Source organism: Phoxinus phoxinus (assembly GCF_949152265.1).
Source record: "Phoxinus phoxinus genome assembly, chromosome: 10".
NCBI lineage: Eukaryota > Metazoa > Chordata > Actinopteri > Cypriniformes > Leuciscidae > Phoxinus > Phoxinus phoxinus.
Window position 1 is genome coordinate 1,723,538 of NC_136885.1, and position 24,733 is coordinate 1,748,270.

General features: G+C 41.4%; 1 protein-coding gene across 4 annotated transcripts in view; it reads right to left on the reverse strand.

Annotated features, from left to right (window-relative positions):
• The window catches only part of LOC307005392 (NLR family CARD domain-containing protein 3-like), a 232,388-nt gene that overhangs the window by 41,200 nt on the left and 166,455 nt on the right, over positions 1 to 24,733 (reverse strand). For all 4 annotated transcript variants that reach the window (XM_079625511.1, XM_079625514.1, XM_079625515.1 and 1 more), the window contains one exon: positions 20,001 to 21,152. In XM_079625511.1, coding sequence (XP_079481637.1) covers positions 20,001 to 21,152 — 1,152 coding nt within the window. The remainder of the gene's footprint in view (positions 1 to 20,000; positions 21,153 to 24,733) is intronic.

A 24,733-nucleotide genomic window follows, 5' to 3' on the forward strand; every position in this document is an offset into this window, starting at 1 on the left:
AGGATCTACCTTAGACAGGCTGTTAAGTTGTCTGAAGTCAATGCAAAATCTAAGGGTGCCATCCTTTTTGGGGACTAGAACAATGGGGCTACACCACTCACTAAGGGATGATTCAATCACACCCATGGAGAGCATAATGTCTAGTTCATCCTTAAGCACTGTCACCAGGCGTTCAGGGATCCGGTAACTCTTCTGGCGGGCTGGAGTTGCCTCCCTAAGGATGACATCATGTAGCACCAGGTTAGTACACCCAGGTTTCTCCTGAAACAGCCTGGGATCCAACAGCTGCTTTACCTGGTCTCTTTGAGGTTGCTCTAGATGGGATATATCTACAGCTTGTTGAGTGCAGCTGGTTGGGAAGTACTGCTCTGTTGGTTCCTCTTCCTCCCCGACCACACGAACAAAAAGTTGTGCAGCTCCGGTCTCCTTCCTGGGATGGAACTCTTTCAACAAATTAATATGAAAGTTTTGCTTTTTCTTCCCCCGCTCTGGCATTGAGATCTCGTAGGTGACTCGACCAGTTTTCCGCACAACCTCATAGGGTCCATGCCACTTAGCTAGCAACTTATTCTCATTGGTGGGTAGCAGCAACAGCACATTTTGGCCAGCCTCAAACGATCTCTCCCTTGCCCTCTTATCATACCAAACTTTCTGAGTTTGCTGGGATTTTCTCATGTTCTCCTGGGCCAATGATGTCATCTCTTCCAGACGCTCTCTCATTTGGACCACGTATTGGACCACACTGCACGTACCATCCTTGGGTCCCTCCCACTGCTCTTTAAGCAGGTCCAAAGGACCTCTCACCTGCCGGCCATATAACAGTTCAAATGGGGAGAAACCTGTGGAAGCTTGCGGTACCTCTCTGTAAGCAAACAACAGATAAGGTAACCATTGGTCCCAGTCGGACCCTGACTTGGAAACAAACTTGCGCAGCATGCTTTTGAGGGTTTGGTTGAAGCGTTCAACCAACCCGTCAGTCTGGGGGTGGTAAGGTGTGGTCTTAATGGCCCTAATTCCCAACAGTTGGTACACCTGTTTTAACAGCAAGGACATAAAATTAGTACCCTGATCTGTTAAGATTTCATGAGGAATCCCCACTCTGGAAAACAGCTGTACAAGACAGTTCGCTACCTGTCTAGCTTTGATGTTTCTAAGGGGGAAGGCTTCTGGGTACTTGGTGGCATAATCACAGAGTACTAAAATGTACCGATTCCCATTCTTACTTCTTTCCAGGGGCCCCACTATATCCATCCCCAGTCGACTAAATGGTGTGTCAATGACTGGCAATGGTAACAAATGTGCAGGTGCAACCCTCCTTCCAGATGTCATCTGACATTCTGTACAGGTACGAATGAACTCCGTTACATCCGTATATATCTTTGGCCAACTGAACCGGCTTGCAACCCTTGCTAACGTCTTATGCTTGCCTAAGTGTCCTGACCACGGAACAGCGTGCCCCAGAGTCATAACTGTATGGCGCATCGATTCCGGAACAACCAATGCTTCAACCTCCCCTTTCACCTGATAGAGTATACCTTTTTTCACTATGTACTTTTCCTCCATCACGCAAGATCCAACAGCCTTTCTAACACCATCTACTTCAGACACCTTCTGAAACCAGTCCTGCAAAGTAGGATCACTTCTCTGCATTTCAGCTATGTCCTCAGGGATTGTTATATTAAGAGGGCCTTCTGGCACAGGCAGCTCCACAACCTGCCCTTTCACACTACCCTCAAACTTACGTGTACGCCTTTCCTTTTTAGATTTGCGTCTTTTCTCACCGGTCACCTCAAAGTCAACATCAGCAAAAGGCAACTCATTAAAGTCGGCTGTAGCACTCTGGGCTCGGGTTACGGCATAACAGGGCTGAACTTGGGGGACCAAATCACAGAGAATGGGAAGATCTTGCCCTAGGACTACTTCATGAGGTAACTGGGACGCAACGGCCACCCGCAACAAAAAAGTCTGCCCCTGCACTGTTAAGTAAATCTCTGCCGTCGGATACTCCCTAACTTCTCCATGCACACAGCAAACTTTAATGGAATTCTGGGAAATATATTCATCTTCCGGAACCAAGCTATCATGTACTAGAGTCTGAGTGCTACCCGTATCCACTAAAGCCTTAGCAGACTGACCATTCACAAGTACCGGAGTCAATATGTCTGTGGGGCGTGTCTGCACAGACTCATGAGATGACGTATGTGGCAGGTAGGGGCGAGGAACATAACAGAAAGCCGAATGCTTAACCTTCCTGGATGGACAACAGGGCTTAGTGTGTCCTATCTCCCCACAATAGTAGCACCTAACTTCCTGCTGGTTAGTTCTATCCCCTTGCTTGCCAACAACACTCACTTTACCTTGGGCATAACCACCCTCACCCCCAGACTTACTTGGCCATCTTTGACTCCGACCTCCAAAGCGGCGCTGGGCATCCCGGCGTGCAGCTAGGTACGTCTCTGCAAGCTTTGCTGCTTCTTCTGCCGTGGCTGGATCATGCTCCTTAATCCAAACTGCCATATCAGGGCTTATCATGCGCATAAATTGCTCCAAGATAATAAGTTCTGACAACTGCTGAATAGTACAGGTCTCTGGCTTCACCCATTTCGAGAAGAGATCTTTCAAGCGCACATAAAGCTCACGGGGGTTCTCGTCTGGCAGAATCTCTGAGGAGCGAAACCTTTGCCGGTAGATCTCTGCATTAATCTCATATTTTATAAGTATGGCCTCCTTGACTTTATCATAATCCTCAGCATCATTCCCATCCATGGCTACATAGGCACCACGTGCCTTTCCCGTTAACAGGGGAACCAGTCTTATTGCCCAATTGGCTTTAGGCCATCTGCATGCAGTGGCCATCCTTTCAAAGGTGGTTAAGAACTGCTCAATGTCATCATCTCTTGTCAAGGGATGTAATCTTGGCTCAATACTTCCTGATGATGTACCTTCTCCTGTTGGCACTGGGCTTGTAGACGTGTGCTGACTTCCCCTTTGGTCTCCTCCAGCCTGGATCTCTAAAACCTGGTGCTGAATTTGCTGGAATTGGTGCTGCATATTTCGCCAACGCTGGTCTTGCTTCACCATTACTTGCTCCATTCGATCATCACGGGCGGCCTGGGACTGCAGGAGAATTTTAACCAGGCCAGCCAGTTCTGACACCGTTCCCTCTGTTGGGCCCGCTGCAGGAGTAGTTATTGCCTCATCCCCACCGGCAGCAGCTGTTGCTAGTGGTAACTCCGTAGAACTGGGCAGCTCCAGATTTAATCCCAACTGTTCATCTGAACCCACACCTCGGTCTTGTCTGGTCTTGGGTGGCATAACGATCCCACTTCTGACACCACTTGTCAAAGAGCAACTAGGGATACCATCTAGGAGTTCTTCAAATCAACACATGGAGGACGTTAAATGCCAGTTTTCCAGTTTATTCTCCCAAGCCAGGAAAGTGCAAGGTGCTCACAGGTGCCAAAACATGAAACATCAAAAAGGAAAAAATAAATAAATAAAAAGACTTCAATGTACCAAAACAATCACCTTGGATCAGGTATCACAATTCAATCAGAGTACTCAGCAGATACTGCACTCACTACCACCAGTCTTAGACTCCCTGTCCACTTCCTCAGATGAGCATTTATACACATGGGTACAACCATTTCTCAATCATAAAATGGGGATGTATTAAATACCATAAACATGTATTAAAGATCATATAACCCAATTCCCTTCAACACACAAATTTAAATAACACAGCACAAACTTCAGTTCAACCATAATTATAAAAAGTATAAATATAATTATATCAATCAACAATAATTATATATAAATAACTTCAGAACAATTCCACCCCTTACACACCATACTTGGTATCTCCCACTCCCATGATGCAACACAGCACAGGTACAAAAAGCACAACAAAAGTCCATTCCGGTCTTTTACTAACATCAAGATGGCCGCCACCATGCATGCGTGCTCAGGTGGCCAGTCTGAGACACAACAGTCTCGTTGTAGGTGCATGTTTGTGTGGGTGTGGGTGTAATCCATCTCTCCCTTCGCTGGTACATCAAGGTAAATAAAGTGTCTTTTAAAAACCCAAGTATGTGTGCATGTGTTTTTAGCAAGGGTTAACAAGGAGAACAGAGGGCAGCTCTGTGACAGTGTGTGTGTGTGTGTGTGTGAGTGAGAGAGAGAGAGTGTGTGTGTGTGTGTGTGTGTGAGTGAGAGAGAGAGAGAAGAGAGTGTGTGTGTGTGTGTGAGAGAGAGAGAAGAGAGTGTGTGTGTGTGTGTGTGTGTGTGTGAGAGTGAGTGAGAGAGAGAGAGTGTGTGTGTGTGTGTGTGTATGTGTGTGTGTGTGTGTGTGTGTGTGAGTGAGAGAGAGAGAGAGAAGAGAGTGTGTGTGTGTGTGTGTGAGAGAGAGAGAAGAGAGTGTGTGTGTGTGTGAGAGAGAGAGAAGAGAGTGTGTGTGTGTGTGTGTGTGTGTGTGTGTGTGTGTGTGAGAGAGAGAGGAGAGAGTGTGTGGTGTGTGTGTGTGTGTGTGAGAGAGAAGAGAGTGTGTGTGTGTGTGTGTGTGTGTGTGAGAGAGAGAGAGAAGAGAGTGTGTGTGTGTGAGAGAGAGAGAAGAGTGTGTGTGTGTGTGTGTGTGTGTGTGTGTGTGTGTGTGTGTGTGTGTGTGTGTGTGTGTGTGTGTGTGTGTGTGTGTGTGTGTGTGTGTGTGTGTGTGTGTGTGTGTGTGAAAGTGAGTGTGTGTGACACGTGTGACAAATTACAGCTGTTCATGTAAACACTGATTCCGTTCATGCCACGGATGTCCATCCAAGTTCACTCGACTACATACTCATGACGTCACACACACACACACACACACACACACACACACACACACACACACACACACACACACACACACACACACACACACACACACACACACTCACCATCAGTGACACAGCACGAAATAAACTCATAACACACAATTAATGCATAAAGGAAAACATAAAACACACACAATAACACTTTACTCTGTACTTTATCTCTGCATAACTCGCACGCGCGCTAATCGCGGCACGTTTGCTAACCATGTGCGCGGCCCCGATCGCTAACACTACACAGAGTTCACAGACACAACACTCTCATACACACAGAAACAATACAGTTAACAGTCCTTCTTATGAACATCTAAACACAAGGATGGTGTGCATTTATACACTCGTCACCTAAAGGATGATATTAATGAACAAGTTCAAGCGATGCGATCATCAGTGTTGCTTTATCTTGGACGAAGTTGCCAGATCGGGACGGTGATTTCCAGCCCAAAAGTTCACCAGAACCCGCACACAATTATACTACCAAAATTTCACACATTTCAACCCATTTGTGAGCTCAACCTGGCAACCTACAGCTCAGTAGCGCTGTTGACGTGCGCAGATCGACGTTGGAAGTTGAATAAAGCGATCACTGGTAGAAATGGGAGGAGAAGACTCCGTGGTAAATATTTCACGTAATTAACGCAGCATCCGTTTTGTCTGTCTTCCTTTGGCTGGCGTTACATTATATGATGCGCTTTTATTCTTGCAAATGCTTTTAAAGGGGTCATGACATGAGAAACCAAATTTGCCTTGATCTTTTGGTATATAAGAGGTCTTTGTACCATTAAAACGTCCTGCAAGTTTCATAGCTTAAGACGTCCTCCCCATTATAAACGAATCATTTATTTAATCAAGCTCTAAATACAGCTCGTTCTGGATCCATGGTAAGAAGTGACGTCACGGTACGAAGTGACGTACCAGCGTTTGCATAATGACCGCCTCCAGCACAAGACAACTACGCTTTCAGCGCAAGGCAGCTACGCTCATTTCGTATCATCGTCGCGCCCGCGCGCCTCACAAGTGTTCAGTCGACGGACAGCGAGTGGGTCTGTGTACAGGGAAGTTACGATGCCGCAGATGTGCTGTTCCTGGCTGTGGACAAACAACATCTTTGAATACGCTGCGAAAGATCCAGTCGTCAGGGAAAAATGGATGCACTTTATTTTTTGCGGACGTCTCAGTCACGGCGGTGTTAGTTTAAGCGTGTGTTCTATACATTTGAAGGATGACTGTTTTGAGCTTTGCCAGAAAACTGTTGCTCAAAGATAAGTCTGTGCCGACTATTCTGGGCTCAACATCGACAACGCAAACTGTAAGTAATGTATTTAAAACTTTAAACTACTTTTTAAATACGCTGAAAGATCCAGTCGTCAGGGAAAAATGGATGCACTTTATTTTTTTGCGGACGTCTCAGTCACGGCAGTGTTAGTTTAAGCGTTTGTTCTATACATTTAAGGATGACTGTTTTGAGGAAAAAATCCCAATATGATGCTTGGCTTTGCCAGAAAACTGTTGCTCAAAGATAAGTCCGTGCCGAATATTCTGGGCTCAACAACGACGACGCAAACTTACTTTTTACCATGGCTAATATAAACACATTTGTATAAGAGAATCTTGAAAATATGTCGCCTTTCTAGTAGGCCTACATGTGATAGAAAATTAAAAATGTTGCCTTTATCAATGCTGCATCTTCAAAGATGGCCTGTGCATTTTTGTCCGTGGTACACCCTATCATTTCATTGGAATTAGTTAAATAATGTTAAACTGTTAGCAAATTAAGCTATAGGAAAATTATGTAACAATAATCCGTTTTCAAGTGTCTCGGGTTAATTTTTTTTTATTAATTCAAAATAGTTTCACTTTCCATGTGGACACGGGCTGATCCAGTCTTCGTTGTTGTGGTGATGGTTCATTTTCCTCTGATTCCGGCTCAAACATAATAAGGTTTTATCATTGCAAGAGCCATCGCTTCGCATGCATCAGCCGCTATTAAACAGTTGCGCTGAATCCGCACAGGTTCTGGCTGGGGGCGTTAATAATTGATGCATAGGCACTGACGTTAGCCAATCATAACAGTGGGCGTTAACACTGAACTCTTAAAGGGGAAACACCCCCAAAACAGACTGTGTGAATCAGAGGATGAGAAACAGGGTGGGAAAAGGTCATAAATCACTACATTTTAAAAGTTTTTTTGTAAAAAAAACTATAGTAATACTATATTTGCACCTAAGGGAACATAATAATAAAATAAAAAAAACCATGTCATGACCCCTTTAAACCATTCACGCAAAGACAAATTGAGCGCCAGAACCGAGTTCTCTTTCGGCTTGAAGTTGACCGAACTAACACGCAATTCTGCAAAAATGTTTGTTTTGTCGAGTATCCTCATAAGAGCAGACTGAGCACTCTTAAATGAGTTAAATAGTTTTAAATGAACATAAAGAAGAGTTGTGAGAGAATGAGGCGCGTGTGAGATCCGCGTCTCTGTCAGCGGCGGCTGCTCTTAAAGGGACAGTAGCCAAATAAAGCTTTCTGTCAGTAAAGTTAATCACAGAACAAAGGGAACAGAGAAAAACACTCACTGCTCTTGACAAAAGAACATTTGTAACTTTAATAAGGATTAATCTATGTATAATTTAACATTTATGCAGTGCAAACTGTTTGATAACTTTATTAAATTTCTGTACATTTCCTACCTTTTAGACAAATATTTAAAATATACTGTCTTTGTTGTTTCTACATTAATTTGAAGATTAAATGTGAAATTATGACATTATAAAATATATTAAAAACATAAGGTTTTTATCGAGAGTAATCACAGAATTTTTTTATTTCTAACCAAGTTATTTATTTCAGCCGCCGCCAGCCGATAATTTCGTAAGCCAAATTGAGCCGCCATCTGATAAAGTTTGACTGAGCCGGCTAGAATTATTTGCATAAAAATTATAATTCTATCACATAGAGACATACACACACGAAATATATAAACAATACACGAGATCTATTTTCCCACTGGATTCATCAGCACAGTCTTGTGCTCGTTGCTACGATACACAGACTCACAGTGAATTGACGACCAATTAAAATTGCTCGTTTTCCGTACAGAAGAAGCGGTGCATTTTTTTCTCGCACTGAGGTGAAATGGCGGAAAGAAGCAAGCAAGGTAATTTTGATCTCCCTTCTCACATACTTTCCTAATTCCTACTTACTTTTTTTAAAACTTAGGCCTACCCAGACTTTTGTTAAATCTTCAGGGCACGGTTGCACAAACACCTGAAACAAAAATTGATGTTATGAACCAAATATTCTGGAACGGAGAGATTTATAGCACTGAACGTGATATTACTGCAGTAACACTTGAAAACGAGATGATGCATCTCAAGGGGTTTATCCTAATAAAATAAATTTACTCAACAAACCACCGTTTCCACATTGCTAATTCACGACGCATGCTTCAGTGTACATTGAAGTGAAATGTGCAAAACTTTGTCCAAAATAATACTGATATATAATGAATTCTGGCCATAGAAGGCAATATCATTTTAAAACTCTTTTCGCACGTACTACACAAAAACAGAAGTGTTTGTCGATTTATGGAATTAAATTGTGGAACACCTTGGATTATGAACTGAAGTGCTGCAAAAGTGTTTGTAAATGTAAGAAATTGTATAAAGAAAAAATACAGGAATGTTACAAGAAAAATTATGACTAATGCTTAAAATGATGATAATTAAGTGTAAAGAGAGTCATTACTGAAAATGTTTGGTGTTTGGGATGGGGACTGGGGTTGATTGATTAATTCATAAAGCAGCTGTTTTGTTTTGTTTTGTTTTTAGTTTCGTTTGATGTGCACAAATAAGCAACAGGTATTATAAGATTTTCTTCTTCCTGTTCCTTTTTTTGTTTGTTCGTTCATGCACGTCATGCACGTGATGAATGAAGAACTAAACATCTATGCATGCATGTATGACTTGTGCAACAATAAAAATAAATAAATAAATACTGAATACTGTTTATATTAAGGCGAGACACGGCAGGCAAAAACATGTTTTTTTTTACTGGTCAATTTTGAGATTTTGGGATATTTGTCTTCAATAACATGTCTTCTTTCAGACTTGTGGTGAAAAAAAGTCCGAAATACACATTTAGGTCTTTATTTTACTGCACTTCGTCTGTTTGCGTCTGTTGAGATCTAGTAAATCAGTATAACATAGACATCTGTAGACATGAAGTGGCAGCTTCAGCCATTTGCAGCTATGAAAGGTTTGGCGGCTGCAGCAGACATTTAGGTTTTGGCTGAGCCGGCTAGCCAGCCAATAACTTCATCAGCCAGCCATTATTCTCAAATCGGACTCTAGCCCAAACCCTTTATTAGCCGCACAATCAAACTCAAAACCGCCCAATCTGGCAACACTCGCGAGACACGCCCACGCCCGCACAACCAATCACACACATCCATCTTTAACTATAATAATAAAACCAATAGTGCTTATTATAGAACCCAAAATCTTTGCAACAAGTATTTAAATGAAAACAATAATGATAATAATTATAAAAATCAAATATAAATCTGTAAATAATCCCTTAGAAGAAACAAAGGAAAATACATAGGATCTGATAGTGATAATAATGATGCACTTATCACAGGGATTATTCAGCACCACATCAACACAGAACACATTTCATCACTGGATCGTTTATTTAAAGGGTTGTTTTATGTCCGCTGAATGTGCGGAGCGCTTTTCAGAGAAGAGAAGTAACTTATTTTAGCACAATTCGCTCTGTGCACGAGAAAAAATGCTAACTTCGGGCTTGAGGGTGGAAATTGGGTACTTCGTTTCCGGTTGCGGTCTTGTTTACATCAGTGGACCGGCGTTAAGTTAGTTAATCGTACGCAATGGACCTAAAACATAAATAAAAAAACTTGTGAAATGTCAAGTCAATATAAGAAAACAACTCACCAAGGCAAAAAAGTCACATCTTATTCAATAGGAAGATTATCTGCGGTGCTTTGGTGCTCCGTGTATCTACATCGGCTTTTATTCTCGATTCTCTGTCTCGTCGTCTTCTCACTTCGTCGTCAGCTCTTCAACGTTATCACTTTCACTCATAACTGTAATCGTTTGATTGCATTTATAGTTCTCTTTCTCAACATATATCCTTTGATACGGAGTGTCTGGAGATCCTGCTTCATCTGACTCGCTCTCTCTCTCAATGTCTCTGACAGCGGCAGTGTCGCCGGCGCAGTCTCAGTGCGCTGCTACCATTGGCTCGTTGGAGTGTCAATCAATGCAGCGCGATCAATGATTGGACGATACACTTTCTCTTCTAAAGCACTCGTTTTTCTCTCTTATTCTTTTTAATTTTCCCATCTTTTTACACATCTTTCAACTCTTACTCGTAGCCTGGATTATCCGGGTTACACTCTCCCTGCTTTGAAGATATGCATGTCCCGCTGCATCCTTTAGGCTGCAATGTCACTGCAGTACACCCACTACAGGTTTTCTGAGGATTATCTCCAAGAGAATAGGGCTCTCCCAGTGACACAGTGAAAGCTGCACTGAGCCCCTGCAGTAATGACTGCACAACCAGAGAAAGGGGATTACACTTCTTGGCGGAATATACATCCTCTACTACGTCGTCCATCAGGCTACCGGAAACTAGACACCCCCTATCGGTTTCGCAGCCGGAAGTAGCATATGCTAACGTGCACATAGTCTATTCACACCCAGCGGTAATTCAGGAAGACAAAACCTCCGAATGCTCCACATGAAACTTTGGTCTTCCGACCTTTTAACTTTGTGTCGATTTATTTTGGTCAATGTGTGTGTGTGTGTGTGTGTGTGTGTGTGTGTGTGTGTGTGTGTGTGTGTGTGTGTGTGTGTGTGTGTGTGTGAGAGAGAGAGAGAGCAAGACAGCGCTTAGTGTGGAGATGGTGAAGTCTTGTTTACACTTTCGCCTGGCTCCGAAGTAGGGTTGCCACCTCTGTCTGATAAAAAACCTGGACATATCGATGACCTGACCGACCACTTTGCTCACAAGTGAAAATGTCCATTAGACTCTGATGTTTCTTAAAAAGCGTGTGTTTAAATCAGGAGGAAGTAGAGAAGAGAAAAAGACAGTGCAGAAAAAGATTAAAAGCAAGATCAATGACTGTAAAGTAGCATATAAACATAAGTTAGAAAATTTCTTTAAGGATGATGCTAGGAGAGCCTGGCAGGGAGTCCAATCTATCACAGGATACAAGCCCAAGAACCACCCGATGGTAGCAGAGAACAATTTTAATATGGCAAATCAATTAAATAATTTTTATTGTAGATTTGACACACATGATTTTAAAGTTGAACAGAATGAGGCCATTACAGCAGTAAGAGACATGAAGGGTACGGATATTGACATCCCTTTGGATGAGGTCAAATCTTATTTTAGACGTGTGAATCCCCGTAAAGCTTGTGGACCTGATGGTATCAGCTGCAGGACACTAAAGGTGTGTGCTGATCAGTTGGCACAGCCCTTCCATAGATTGTTCCAGCTGTCACTAGATACAGGTGTCATTCCCAGTCTATGGAAACAATCCCTAATAGTGCCTGTGCCTAAAAACAATAGACCTAAGGAACTCAATGATCTGCGCCCTGTTGCCCTTACCTCTGCAGTTTTTAAATGTTTTGAAAAAATCATTTTAAAACATCTTCTTCATGAGGTTTCACCTCTTTTAGACCCAAATCAATTTGCCTATCGTGCAGAGAGAGGTGTTGAGGATGCACTGCTATCTTTGATTAACAGCACTCATGAGCACCTTGAGCATGCTCAGAGCCTGGTCAAGATTGTGTTCATTGACTTCAGTAGTGCTTTTAATACGATCCAACCCCACCTGCTTGTGAGAAAATTAGTGCACTTAGGAGTAAATCCCCAATTGATTTTATGGATCTATGACTTCTTGACGGATCGTAGTCAGCAAGTCAGATTTAATTCATGTATATCTCCCTCAAAAATGATAAATACAGGGGCACCACAAGGGTGCGTTCTATCACCTATCCTATACACCTTATACACCAATAACTGTCAAGCTTCCTCTTCAGCCCACACTTACTTTAAATATGCTGACGACACAGCATTGGTTGGTTTTTTAAAATCGGACATTTCTTCTGTGAGGGAATTTCAGAGGGAATTGCAGGGTTTCACTCAGTGGTGTTCTGAGAATTTTCTTGAAATCAATGTGAAGAAAACAAAAGAGATGGTCATAAACTTTAGCAAAAACAGAATAATAGTTCCCCCCTCTAAGATCAATGGTGAATTAGTGGAGAGGGTCTCAACGTATAAATACTTGGGAGTTGAAATTGATTCTAAGTTAACTTTTAATGAATGTGCACTGAACAAAACTAAGAAAATGCACCAGCGGATGTACTTCCTTAGAAAACTATATAATTTTAGATTAGAAAGACACATTCTTGTAATGTTTTATAAAAGTTTCCTCCAGAGTGTTCTGTCCTTTGGCCTTATCTGTGTGTTTGGCAACATGCATGTTAAGGACCAAAAGAAACTGCAGCGCATGATCAAGATGGCCAGCAGGATCATCGGACTTGACCAGGTGTCGGCAGCTCAGCTGTACAATGAGCTTATTTTAAAAAAGAATGACCAAATCCTTAATGACCCCACTCACCCTCTACATCATAAATTTATGAGAAGTAATAGGTCAACTGGTAGAATTTTACAACAGAGAATTAGAACAGAAAGGTACAATAAATCATTTGTACCTACAGCGATCAGATTGTATAATGATCAAGTACATCGCAAGCTATCATAGTTTTAGTTACCTGATAATATTATACATTTTTAACGTTAAATGTTGGATTGTGATTGTCATTTCTGCAGTTTTTTATTTATTTATTTATTTTATTGGTTTGACTGTTGTGTTTTATGTGTTGTGTTTATGTTTTTAGAAAATATGTTGTGACAAGGGCGCGTAATGAATGACCACATGAATTTCCCCTTGTGGGACAATAAAGTTCACCTAACCTAACCTAACCTTTGTTTTAGCAGTGGTCATCCAAAGCAGTTTTGCCTTCATGTTTAACAATGTAATTTTTCATCCAGTCATTATTAAAAGTAGGTCGAACGTTTCATTTTCTTTTTTACTGGCCTGTCAGTCTTTGTGAACACACGGTCATCTTCGTCCTCCGTCTCAGACTTAGACTTAGCGCAGACGGCGCGCACACAGCGGTCAGATGAGTTTACTTTGACAGGCGCGCACTCAACTGTAAAATGAAGTTACGCGGGTCCTTCTGAGGCGAGTAGACTCGAGTCCTCAGCATTAAACACTAGAATGAGACGCTCTAGTAAGTGTGCATGGCCTCACGGTCATGTGTGGTGAACACAAACCACATGTTCCCGCCTCACGGTCACGGCACAAAACTAATAAATCTACTATCTCAAGTAGTAGATCTCGTATCTCAAGCTGCCTGGCGGACATCTCGGCGTGGATGAAGGAACATCACCTGCAGCTCAACCTGGCAAAGACTGAGCTTCTCGTCCTCCCTGCCAATCCGTCTCTACAGCACGACTTCACTATCCAGCTAGATTCAACTTTAATCACCCCATCAAGGTCGGTCAGAAACCTTGGAGTAACATTTGAAGAGCATCTGACCTTCACAGACCACATCACAAAGACAGCTCGATCATGCAGGTTTGCACTGCACAACATCAGGAAGATCAGGCCCTTCCTAACTGAGCATGCAACACAACTTCTCGCCCAGGCCTTGGTTATCTCTCGGCTTGATTACTGCAATGCTCTTCTGGCCGGTCTTCCATCGTGTGCAACTAAACCTCTACAAATGACCCAGAATGCTGCAGCCCGTCTTGTCTTCAACGAGCCCAAAAGGGCCCACGTCACTCCTCTGTTCATCTCTCTGCACTGGCTACCACTCGCTGCTCCCATCAAGTTCAAGGCATTGACGCTTGCTTACAGATCGACCACAGGCTCAGCTCCCTCCTACTTTCACTCGCTCCTACGAGTCTACATCCCTACCAGAAGCCTGCGATCGGCCAATGAGCGACGGCTCGTGGTACCATCACAGAGAGCCACAAAATCACTCTCCAGAACATTCTCATTCGCGGTTCCTTGCTGGAGGAATGATCTCCCTACCCTCGTCCCAATGCAGAATCCCTGACCACATTCAAAAGACAACTGAAAACTCATCTCTTCCGTGAGCACTCGACATAAAAAATAAAAATAACAATAAAAACCTCTTCCTTTAATCCTCTCTTGTTTGGCTTATGCTACTCTGAGCAATGCCAGAACTTTGTATTTTGAGCACTTCTTGCGTTATTTTTGCCTCTTCACGATGACTCGCTTGCTGTAGTCCTCAGTTGTAAGTCGCTTTGGATAAAAGCGTCTGCTAAATGACTAAATGTAAATGTACTAATAAAACGTCATTAGGAAAAATGCGCGTGCGCGGCCGGGGCTCTCTCTGGCTGCGTTTACACTTGGCATTAACATGCGACCTGTATCTGGATGTTGTCCACATACACATTGAAAAGACGAGTGTAAACGCGCTTCTGATCGGAATGCTATCCGATCAGCGTGTCCAGTTTCGGAGGTAGTCGAGGACGCATTGTGATCGGATCTCAGTGTAATGTAAACGCAATCCAGCCGTCGTGTCTGCATTCACAGGTGGACGTCATTTAAATCCCCGCCCAGTCTCCCCACGTGCTGTCAGACAATAATGGCCAGACGCAGTTTAGACAATAAATAAAATTTATTTGAACCTTACAATAAATGTCAATATTTAAAACAGTTTATTTAGACTTACATGATACTGCGTGTGTCATTCTTTATTTTAATTGTGCAACATTATCTGAACGAGGCGATCGCCTGTACAATCACAGCTGTGATCATGAGATCTTAATGAAGAGCGTGCGCTGCTTTGCCAGAGGAATAATAGGAAAAAACTTTTTTTATTTTTTTATGTTTTAAATGTTGAATGTTTTTGTTTCAGAATGTTTATTAATCTCCCCTTTCCGTTAATATAGTCATTGCATGCTTACCCCGATGATCGATTATGTGACTTAACCATTTTTGTATGATCAACTCTGGAAATATTCCTTTATTCAAACAAACGTAATTTGATCTAAGACTGGAGATGCACAGGAAAGTAAAGTGAGTGAGTGAAAGCAATTGGGACATTGCTTAATTTGTATAATCTTTACTCTTATTGGTGTCGTGCTACAGACCTAATTTAAATATTAAGCAGGGAACAGAAATCCGATCGGTTATCCAGATACAGAGGCTACTTAATATGAACAAATGTAAACGCACGGTGTCCTGATTGGCTAATGATCCGATCTGCTTGATCGGATCACGGTGATCGCATGTTAATGCCAAGTGTAAACGCAGCCTCTCTCTCTCTGCTCGTTCTTATATGCGCCCTGTCCACTCATCTAAATAATTCGTTTTTACGACGACTTATTTTTTCCTTTTGCAAAGAAATTGCTGTTTTAGTGAACGTCTTGGGGTTTTAACTATACCTCTGATCTTAAGCTACACGGAAGTCCCATAAGTGAATAACGAACACTGGACACTTAAAAATCATATTTTAAACATGTATTTTAACGAGGAGGTAAGCTTCTTATTTTCCTTTCAAACGGCAAATCACAAAATAAAACACTTTAATACTCCCAGCTCCTCTCCCCAGCTTTTAAAAGCTATTTTTTCCACTAGGGCAGTGGTTCTCAAACTTTTTACACCAAGTACACCTCTGAAAATATTGCCACTCCAAGTACCACCATAATGACCGATATGTAAATACAGTGGCGTAGTAGCCTAACTATCCAGCTCCAGTTATGCACAGCTCAAGAATAAGGCAGGTTTATTTCTAATAATATTTATTATTGTCGGCCACTTTAAACATTGTAAAAACACAGTTTGTATATTTGATGTGATGATCTGCTTTTATTTCCTTTTTTATTAAAAAAATTTAAAATGTTAGCTATGGCATGAACATTTGATATTCCGGTTGTCAAATATGTGCAAGTGGAAGTGTTTCGTTGTTTAAACACCTTTATAACGATCGCGTTAGTTGAGCTGTATGCGCCACCATGTTAGTTTGTGCCACTGTTCAGAGAATCGGATCTGTTGGATTTACAACACGTGAATTCTTCCACTTCTCCCGAAATACATGAAAGTAAGTCACCGGTGAACTGGGAGAAAATTACTTGTTGTCTAATTATAATGGAAATTATTATTATTATTGCCGCTTCCATAGACATCAGTGTGTATTTTACAATTTTATTTTTTTTATTTTTTTATTTTTTTGAGTACTTATGTGAATTAAAATGTCTGAAACCTGAAATAAACATTATGTGGTTGAAAACACTGAATAATTGTGATATAATATGACAGCGCTGAGCGGCGCGCGCCCGTCTCATGATCCGTCTCTGGCTCAGCAACTGCGAAAGCACATTTGAATTTAGCAGCTGATCACGTGATGCACACCATTCTCCTCACACCCGTGTAATCCAATCAGCGTCAAGTCACGTTCTGTGGAGTATTTCACTCTGGCCGAGAATCGCCAATAGACAAAGATTATTATTATTTTTTCGAACTGCAACGCAGTCTCTATGGGTTTCCGGGATCATACATACGTAAGCTTCACTTGTGCAGCGATTGGCGGAAACAAATATACCTCTATTAATAATGATGTGACATCCAATAATTTCCTCAGTGCATAACTTACATTCCACGGACATATTCTCATCTGTAAATGTTAGAAAGTGAAGCGAATATTTCCATTTTGCTGTCTGGAGTGGACGTGTCACGTACACACACACAGGAACAGGTAGATCCAATTGCAGTATTTATTTAAGGGTAATCCGTACTCACAACAGTCCAGGCAAGGGTCGAAAACAAAAGGCAATCCAAATAACACAAGATGAACACGAACAACAGGAACGGAAGTGTGGGGACAATATACAAGGACTCCGTGACAAACACTGAATCAGACAGGGTATATATACACAAGTGCAAACAAGGTGACGAGAAACAGCTGAAGGAAATGAACAATCAGTGACAGACAGGATTATGGGAAATGTAGTGAAAATGCCTAGACACCTTGAAAACTGAGACCTCTAGTGTTAAACCCAGGGAACCACCAGACACTGTGACAGGACGAGCTTCTGCAGGCTGAACTTCCGTGAGCGAGCGCCGCCGCGCATGCGCCGAACAGACGGAGCGCAATGGAATAGGAGCACAATAATTCTGACTAAAATACACATTAACACTAAATTATAAATATTTTTTGCTAAAATATTTTTTGTTGAATATTTGTTGGTGAACATAAATATGCTAAATAATTTCAAACCTACAAGTGTATTTTTATGATATCAGTTTTGTTTTTATTTATTTTCATTTTAAGTTTAGTAAATTTAACTACTTCTTTAAAAAGAATTATTTTGTTTTTGATTGTAATGTTGCAATGTTAGAATGTTATGTGATTTTTTATCCTTTTTTGGATAGACTGCAATTCACTATGTTTTATAGCCTTCAATATGAACATTGTTTGTAGGACAATATTGATCAGGATATGAAATATATATTTTTTAAATAAAATTGTATTCAAATAGAAAAAAAATTAAATACTTTTTTAGAGATTATAGCCTACCATACATCGCCATTTAGCCCAACAATTTAGATTTCTTTAGCAATTGGCTGTTGCCCAATAACTTATGGCATGCTTTAAATGCTGGATTTTCCATGTTTAGCTAAGCAGTATCATGCTAATGATACATTATTATCACTGTTAAACGTTTATTTAACAATTAGCCTATACATTCAGTCCTGCATTAATAATAAAGTTTGTTTGCGCACCAGCCGCCACTGCTATGGAGTCAATATAATGCCACATAGTTTTGTAAAAGAATAATACTTTATACAAGACTGATCACACCGGTTTGATCGTACGCGCAAAATTCAGTGATTCCTCTGCGTACCACTAGAGGGAGCCGGCGCACCACACTCTGAGAACCACTAGAGGGAGCCGGCGCACCACACTCTGAGAACCACTAGAGGGAGCCGGCGCACCGCACTCTGAGAACCACTAGAGGGAGCCGGCGCACCACACTCTGCGTACCACTAGAGGGAGCCGGCGCACCACACTCTGAGAACCACTAGAGGGAGCCGGCGCACCACACTCTGAGAACCACTGCACTAGGGAATACCAATATGGCGGCGCGCTGGCTTCACTGTTTATGACCAGGGCAGTGTTCCGAAAGACATTGAAGCCGACCCCAGCCTCCCGCTGCTAGCTCATGGACAGCTAATGCTCACGCTCTCAGTCTCTGCGAGATTCGGAAGGGAATGATTCAGATTTCTCTCGGCACAGCTACTAGAAGACCTACAGGTGTCAGACTCACGTCACATCTACGTCGTGAAGCTCAGTTTGAGCCTGCGCAGTTCGCCTGGCGATCAGGAAGTGATGCTTCTAATTGACTTCACTTCTCTCCGTTGAAACCTATGGGGTCGCTATGTCCATCTTATATACTGTCTATGTTTATGACGTCATGAGCTATCCAGTCATTATATAGATCAGTGGTGCCGACTCATTTCCCATCAGTTCTTTTACATGAATTAGAATGTGTGCAAAGGATTGTGGGAGATTGAAGAACACGAAGGATACACTTGATGCATCTTCAAAACGAGCTGAATTAAAGACACAAAATGAAGTCGGTCTTCAAAAGATCCTTCAAACTGAGACGGCCTTCAGAGGCGCTTGATGACGTGCAGTCGAGATGTGCAGCCTTACTAGGACACAGCCACGGTTTGAGGAACACCCGCAAATTATGTACAATTAGGGGTGTAACGATACATCGATATAACGTCTAACGATACGATGCATTGATTTCACACGTAAAATATCGATATACACCTTTATTTTGACACTCTCCATATTCTCACGTAACATCCTCCCGCCAAAGCGCACATTTTCGTTTACTCACCAACCATACTCTCTGCCGGTGTGTCTTTATAACGTTAATCTCCTCAGCTGAAATAGACGCCTGACGAGACTGACTGAACCCTAAACACGTTTTGTCACAAAAGCCGGTAGGCTATTGTCTACTGTCAAGGCATCGCGAGTTCATGTTTTACAGCAGAAACCGACAAGCAGTCGCACCGTGAACACAACACGATAAGTCCGTTTTAGCGACTCAGCGCGCAGTATTCAGGTCAGATGTCACTTTGAAAAGACGCGCTAGCTAAGAGGAGTCTCATCAAGTGATCGAGGATGGATAATTTCAACGAACTTGATGAACCTGTGATATCTTCTTCTGTGCGTAAAAGGAAAATAAAAGCTGAAACCTTTTCATGGAACTTTAGAGGTTAAGCCTTTATTTATACTTATTTATACGAGTGTTGTATTATTTATAATACCAATTACTTGCTTTTGTTTAACTCAGAAACATGAAATGTGAATGCTTTTAACAAACTTTTAATATATAAAAACATACTTTCAATTAACTTTCATTTTGTAATTTACCTATTTTTTTATTATTATTATTAATCAAAACATCCCAGCTGCAGTTTGATTGATATTACTTGGAATGCACAATATATATTCAATATTAATTTAATATTCAATTTAATTGAATCAATCAATAATACTATTGATCAGCATTACCAAACATGGACGTTTTATTATTATTTTAATTAATACTGTGAAGCTGCTGTAATACAATCTGTATTGTGAAAAGCGCTATAGAAATATTCTTGACTTGACAATAAAAAAAAAAAAAAACATGATTTATGAAAATGTTGCAAATGACCTCTTCTGTTGTAAATGTTCCAATTGGGAGAGTTAATAAAAAACGTAACTGGTTGTGTGAACATAATATCTAAATATCGATTAATCGATCGATATAGCCCTGAATCGAATCGAATCGTAATCGTATCGCATAATTTTTTGAGATATCAGCAAATATCGTATCGCTGGCTGAGAGAATCGATATCGTATCGTGATGAACTGTCCGATTTACACCCCTATGTACAATATCCCAGAAATCAATCTGTGCCCGTGATTTAAACACCTCTGATCTCTGAGTTTCTCTTTGTTCATAATGTTTTAGACTGTAATGATTGCACTCAGTGTTACTCACCGATCATCTCTGCCTCCAATAAAGCTGTTCAGGTCAAACCTCTGCAGTGTCTCCTCTGAGGACAACAACACAAACACTAAAGCTGACCACTGAGACGAGGAGAGTTTCACATCACGTAATCCTCCAGACGCATGAGGTTTAGCTTCGTCCACTAGAGAAAGATCACCCAGTTCATTCAGACAGTGGAACAGATTGATGATCAGGAAGTGTGTGTACATCTGAGTGAGAGTCTTGGGAATCTCTCCTGTCTCTGCTTCACTGCACATCTCCTCTAGAACAGTGGCTGAGATCCAGCAGAACACGGGGATGTGGCACATAATAAAGAGGCTCCTCGAGGACTTCAGGTGTGAGATGATCCTGTCGGCCAGACGCCGATCACTGATTCTCTTCCTGAAGTATTCCTGCTTCTGTGTGTCACTGAAGCCTCGTACCTCTGTCACTCGATGGACACACTCCGCGGGGACGAGATCCGCTGCTGCTGGTCTGGAGGTGATCCAGATGAGAGACGAGGGAAGCAGATTCCCCACAATGAGGTTCACCAGCAGCTCGTCCACTGAGGCGGATTCAGTCACATCACACAACCTCACATCGCTCTGGAAATCCAGAGGCAGACGACACTCATCCAGACCGTCAAAGATGAACAGCACTTTATACTCAGCACTGGATATGTCCAGTTCTTTGGTTTCAGGGGAAAAGCGATGAAGAAGATCTGAAAGACTGAGTGTTTTGTCCTTCATCACGTTGAGCTCTCTGAAAGCCAGTGGAAATATGAGCTGGACGTCCTGATTCTCTGTCCCTTCAGCCCAGTCCAGGATGAGCTTCTGCACAGAGACGGTTTTTCCAATGCCAGCGACTCCCTTTGTCAGCACAGTTCTGATGGGTTTGTCTTGTCCAGGTAAAGGTGTAAAGATGTCACTGCATTTGATCGGTGTGTCCTCTGCTTCTGCTCTCCTGGACTGTGTCTCAATCTGTCTCACCTCATGCTCATTATTGATCTCTCCACTTCCACTCTCTGTGATGTAGAGCTCTGTGTAGATCTCGTTCAGGAGTGTTGGGTTTCCCTGCTTTGATATTCCCTCACACACACACTCAAACTTCTGTCTCAGATTTGATCTCAATGTGTTGAGGACTTCAGCAGGTTTAGAGTCGTGGCTGTAGGATTAAAATACAACATTATTACACAGGTCACAGAATGAAATAACCATAATTCAGTCAGGACCACTTCGCCAAGTATATAAATACAATTATAGCACACAGTTAGTGTTGGCGGTGTGGTTCTGTTCTAACCAAAACTCCCACACCTGTATACATAATTACAATCCTCAATTACATGAGTTGTGAAAATACAAATACATGATAGAAAAGCTTGCAATGTATTGAACTGTACTGGAAGAATAGTCAGAATGATTAAGAGTTGAGTTGGGTGGAGTTGGGGTTGGAGGAGGGAGTTTAAATGCGCGCAGCGATGCGCTGGAGGAGACGCTGAAGGAGAGAGAGTTTATATGTGCCGCTGTGATAGATGTCGACACTGGATCGGTACACGTCAGGAAACGCTGGCTATCAGCTGATGCGAGCTTGGCTGACGTGTCCTGCCTGAACTAACGCGACGCTGGATATTACTAAATATATTATTTGTTTGCTGTATAGTGGGATTAGGGATGGCTCGATACCACAATTTTGGCTTCGGTACGATACCAGAATCTAACACCTCGGTAGCGATACTAAATCGATACCACAGGTGACAAATAACCAGCCTCAAAAGTTAAGCGAATTGAAACAATTTTATTAAAAAACACTGCTTGAAATTCTGCAGTACCAAATGTGCAAACAAAAAGTATCAAAAATGTAAAAAAATAAAAAAATAAAAATAAAACGAGTCAGGAAACATACAGTAGGTTAAATTTTTATTTAAAAAAAACCCTGAAATGATACAATTAAAATAGGTTAATATTAGGGATGCCCCGATCTGATATTCAGTATCAGTATCGGCTCCGATTCTGCCATTTTTGCCGGATCGGGTATCGGTCAGACGAGGCCGATCCCAATCCGATATTGTACGTATACTATTCTGTGCTATTGTTAAAGGGGGGGTAAAATACTTAGTTTCAGTCAATCTCATGTTAATCTTGAGTACCTATAGAGTAATAGTGCGTCCTTCATATCTCCAAAAAGTCTTTAGTTTCATCATATTTATAAAATAAAAATACAGCTTTCCGATTCTATCCGGAAAAAGCCGAGGTCCTTGATTCTGGGCGTGGGCGGAGCTATAGAGTCCAGCGGGGATTTCCAGCACAAGAAATAAATCTGATACCGTTGTACTTGCATGAATGGGGTGTTTTATCACTGGGACCGCGCCAGGTTTTAATTGCAACCGGTTTGCAAATCCAGCGACGACCTGGGCCTTGTTAATAAAACATTCGTCACTGAAATGACCAGAACACAAAACCGCACTTGCCACACTCCTTTGCTGTCCCGGAAACACAAACTGCATCCACTGTTCCAGTAACACTGGGTTCTTTGGGAAGCTGAACAAGGTAAACTTTCCCTCACATCCCAAAACACACTTTTTTGGAGACATTCTTGACATCAACCATTCCTATTTAGCGCTGCTGATGATGATTTCCGGTAGTAGCGCGTCGCTCCCCCTATGGTCGCTCCTCTGGTCGACGTGTGCGTGAACGCGCTTTTCCGAGAGCAATGCTCTTATAAGGAGTTCCACTCTGGTCTACGTCATTAGATCTACGATAGAAAAAAACAGCCGAAACGTGTTGCAACCCGGAAGTATGATTTTCAGCACAGAAATTCTCTGTTATTCGTTCAAAATAACTTTTCAAACTTTGGCCATTATTAGCATGAGAATCCATCTCTTTAACACTGTAAACAACTCTGAATACATGACACACCATTGAAACCCCCTTTAAACAAAAGGCACAAAAACATTATAAAGCACCATACAGTTGTCGTGCACTATATTATAAGTGTTCGGAAGCCCTTATATAGTATAATGTGAGATATAAATTAATATTTAAGTCGTTAAATTCAAGTTCACGTAAACTCTTCCCTCCGCTGCGGCTGTCAGTCATTCTCCATCCAGCATCAAGCAGCGTCGCGTTCGGTTACGAGTCAACACGATGAACAACTCTCTCCACGATCATTCAATGTTACTATAATTATACTTGATCTGTAGATGAAGGTCTCTGGTTTTGCATTAAACAACTTTATCTTGCTGGACTTTATTGCTGTACCTTAATCATGTTACTTTCTACCGGGTGTCTCTCACAACACTGGAGAAGAGTCAGAGCATTATTGTTCTTCACGCGCACAGTAACTGACATTTAAAACTGTTAAAAGAAAATGCTCAATAAACTATTGCATAGATAGATAGATAGATAGATAGATAGATAGATACTGTATAATACACTACGCATCAATATGTCTTTCCTTTGTGATTTGAACTTTTTAATGCGGACTCGAAGCGCTGCTGTGACTCGTGTTGCTTCAAGCGCATCATTCTGCGCTCGGGATACGCATAAGCATTTTGTGCCGCACAGCATATGTATTGGGGCCTTTCATATCATAATACAGTGACGTAATGAACGATTATTAGCCTTTCTAGTTCTGTCCTATCTATCATATGTTGCTGCCTCATTAAACCGCTGTGCTATACGTTTAAAACATGTCTCAATTTTATAGTAGGCCAAGGCTAATATATAAAATAATTAATCTTTTTGATTTTTGTTATCTTGTTTTTCAAGAATGTATTTTACAACAATACAAAGAGCAATGTGTAACGTTTTACCAAATTTACTGTTACACTTATTGTCTCATATTTGTTCCCCACTAAATGTTGTTTCATGTTCAGATTTAATACAATTATTGTGCACTTGTGATTTTTCTAGACTACATTTTACTGCTGAATTATCCACTAATCTAGTTTATAATAGCATTTCTGTCATAGATTATGATCATGTTTTTTTTTTATTTGTTGTTTTTCTTTATAATGAAGTTTTCTGTATTAAGTAGATTGTGTTTAACACAAAAGAGTGATTATCAGTTCAACAGTTATAGAAATTATACTGGATTAAGAAGAAAAAACTGCGCTGGTATCGGATCGATTCTGAAAAATGGTATCGTTGCATTCCTAGTTAATATCTTCATATCTTGTCAGTCTTTTTCACATGGTGCAAACAAAATGTATCAAAATGTACTAACAAAAAAAAACTACAGGAAACACGTTAAATTTTGTTTTTGGAAAAAATAAAATGTGTTTATATCGTCACATCTTTTCAGTCTTTATTTTTTGACAGCTCCTAATACTGTTAGGCAGGGCCGGATTAACCATTAGGGCAACTGGGCACTTGCCCAGGGGCCCAGGACATCTAAGGGGCCCTGGGCACCGTCAAATATTATTAGATTAGGGGTGTGCGATATCACGATTTTTGATCGTGGACGATTAAAATGTCTCCACGATCTGCTTTTGAAGAAATATCGTAGGATCGTGCATTCCATCAGTTTGCAGTTCTTGCGCCTTTATCTCAACATACTGTACAGCGCGACGTATATTCACATGAAATGCAGAGGAACGGGACACTGTAGTTCATAAAAATTAATTATTTGCATGTGCTTTAAAGCCTTGCCGGTTAAACATGTCATTCGCTGCTGATGCGCTGTTCTAACGGCACTTTTCTGAGCGCAATAACGTTACACCCGACGCGCACATGCACTAAAGCCTG